Source organism: Antedon bifida, chromosome 3 (assembly GCF_963402885.1).
Source record: "Antedon bifida chromosome 3, ecAntBifi1.1, whole genome shotgun sequence".
Classification (NCBI taxonomy): domain Eukaryota; kingdom Metazoa; phylum Echinodermata; class Crinoidea; order Comatulida; family Antedonidae; genus Antedon; species Antedon bifida.
In genome coordinates this window covers 10268624-10271215 of record NC_136228.1, presented here as the reverse complement: position 1 = coordinate 10271215, position 2592 = coordinate 10268624, and the positions used below count along the sequence as shown (strand labels likewise).

Here is a 2592-nt window from a genome sequence, read left to right as displayed (position 1 = left end):
TTTGTAACTGTGTTTTCACCGTTTAATAACGGGAATGTAATTATTTCATACTTAAATGATAATAGTTGCACTACAGTATATATAATACAATGTTCTAATGTGTTGACAATAGTATCTTGTTACAAGTACTGAATTAAACAACTATGCAACTCGTTCATATTTGTACAGTTTTAGTTGGCCTAAGTTTAGCAGTGGCTGTGACAGGTTAGTACAATGAGGTACCTTTAATTAAGTTATTTATTGAAGAAACTTGCTTTGGCGTCAGACAGAGGACTTTTACTAAATGTATTCGTTCGCCTGAGGTGCATGTTCGATAGAATTGTTCTAGTTTAGTTTATTATACATTAGCCTACTCTGTGACAAAATAGTATCTATTATATTACAGTTTTGGTCAAAAGGTAAAGTGTAGTAGGCCCAAGTATTTTTCGCCTTACTTGATCTACTTGCTTTTTTCCACTAAGGTGTAACGCCAGGTTTGAAATCAAAGATCTTTACTCTAGTTAGCCGAAGTAATGATCTGGTAACAAACGTTACTGCTATTCGCTGCGCCCAACACTGTCTACGACTTGGAGATTACACATGTTCATATATAACAATTAATGCGAAAAATAGAAGATGTGAATTCAAGAAAGAAAAAATTGGGTCTAGAACTGGAGTGAATTTAGAATATAAAGTCACTGTAAGTATAATACGTAAACAAATCTATGTTAATCTCTCGATAAATATCCAGTATACAAACTATAGCCTATTATTTCATAATATATTTTTAATGTGTTTTGTCTCTATATAGGTATGGGACGGAATTGTTGTTAAAATATCAAGTGATGTAAATTATGACGAAGCGTCTACTGAATGCCGTCGTTTGAAAGGATTTCTTGCTCCTTACGAAATACTGGTATCTGCCATCAAGTACGGAATGAATTTAACGTGTGATGTCTGTTGGCTGATTAGTGGTGAGGTTACGTTCAGTAACGACCAGACAATGTGTGAACTCGTTAGTCCAGATCTTCGTTGTAATCTTTATCCGGATCGTGCAGCATTATATTCCTGTTTCTATTGTTACATAAACTCTATCATCATGCCTTTTGGAATAGACTACCATTCTGACTGCAGAATTCTGCATATTAGCTATGATAGCACGCAGGGATATCACTACGCCGATGCAGAAACACGCTGTAGAGATGAGTTTAACGGACACCTTGCGTTACCAATGGAGCTGTATAACGTTAGCGTAAATGGTGTTAAGACGTGCGAGACAGCTTGGTTTTCAGACAACCTAAAATCGAAGGCTGAAAACGCAGAAATATGTTGGGAAAACGCAATAACGGGAAATAAATTTAGAAATGTCGATCCCAGCATTTATTACAAGCCTGCATACTGCTCATTGTTAAATGTAGAACCGGGTGCTTACCCATATCCAGATCATGGTGTAATATATGTAACGCCGACAGATTCGTCTAGGAATGTCTTGAATTACACGCAGGCAACGGAAAGGTGTACAGAAATCGGTGGTTCACTTGCCTCCCCAAATCAACTCGAAGCAGCTAATCTAGCTGGCTATAGCCAACTGAAGAGATCATGGATAAGAGACAAATATATTGCGTACTCTTGTGTACATGGCTGTAGTCCACTTGGAGTTACTGTTAGTAAGGGACAAAAATTGGAATCAAACCAATATGATGCCTTTTGTCACATTCCAAAAATCTGATGTATTTTGATATTAACATATTTTAGGCCTATATGTCTTGCGTTATACAATTATCAATGTGTTGTGATAATAATATCAGTTAAAGTTAATTTAGTTGTTATCATTAATAATTATCAATGATGACCAAACATCTTGCACTTAGAAGATTTGTGAAATCTTTTATAGGATCTAATTAAGTCGCTGTTTACACAATATAATTACAAATTAAATAATTGTGCGCGTTAAATTCATATTCTCGTTGTGGCAAATATTGTTATAGTCATAGTCACTCAGTCAGTACTTTTGCGAGGCTATATATTTATCTTTTTGATTTATTTTATATCCATTTTATTATTAAGCAAATGTATAATCAGTGTTCAATTAATCGTCAATGTGAGACTTAATTGAAAAGTCCCATTTAACGTTCATAAATAGATAAACGTACATAAACGTTCATAAATAGATAAACATGCATCTTGCATAAAACAGACGAAATTGAAAAGTTTTCATTTTAGAACTATACGATAACCATTTATGCTGTCTTTGATAAAAAATCATATTAAATAATTATACAATTTGATTAAAGGTTAGATAGATGTCTATCGTTATCTTTCTCATGTTTGTTGTTACTATAAGAAAACGATTCAAATACATTAACAGAAATAAATTGTAAGTGATTTTTTTTGGGTTAAAAGTAGTAATTTCAAAAAGCCGCGGAGAAGGGTGCGTGGCGCAATTTCATGGACGATGTTACGGTGGACTAATGATCATTGTGAGTTCGAATCCAACGCATCGCTTATCACCCCTCCAAGACACGTTGGTTTTCCTCTCTCCACCCAGGGGCACAAATGGGTACATGGTAAAGTCAAAACACAATTGCGCTGATTTTACTAGCTGCATTTATT

General features: G+C 34.6%; 1 protein-coding gene across 1 annotated transcript; it reads left to right on the top strand.

The window, feature by feature from the left end:
* The first annotated feature begins 120 nt into the window (after positions 1–120).
* On the top strand, positions 121–1837 carry LOC144838552 (aggrecan core protein-like). The gene is made up of 3 exons (XM_078693962.1): positions 121–204; positions 462–679; positions 791–1837. The coding sequence occupies exons 1-3, from the start codon at positions 144–146 to the stop codon at positions 1706–1708; spliced, it is 1197 nt and encodes a 398-aa protein (XP_078550088.1). The 5' UTR covers positions 121–143; the 3' UTR covers positions 1709–1837.
* The last annotated feature ends 755 nt before the right edge of the window (positions 1838–2592 follow it).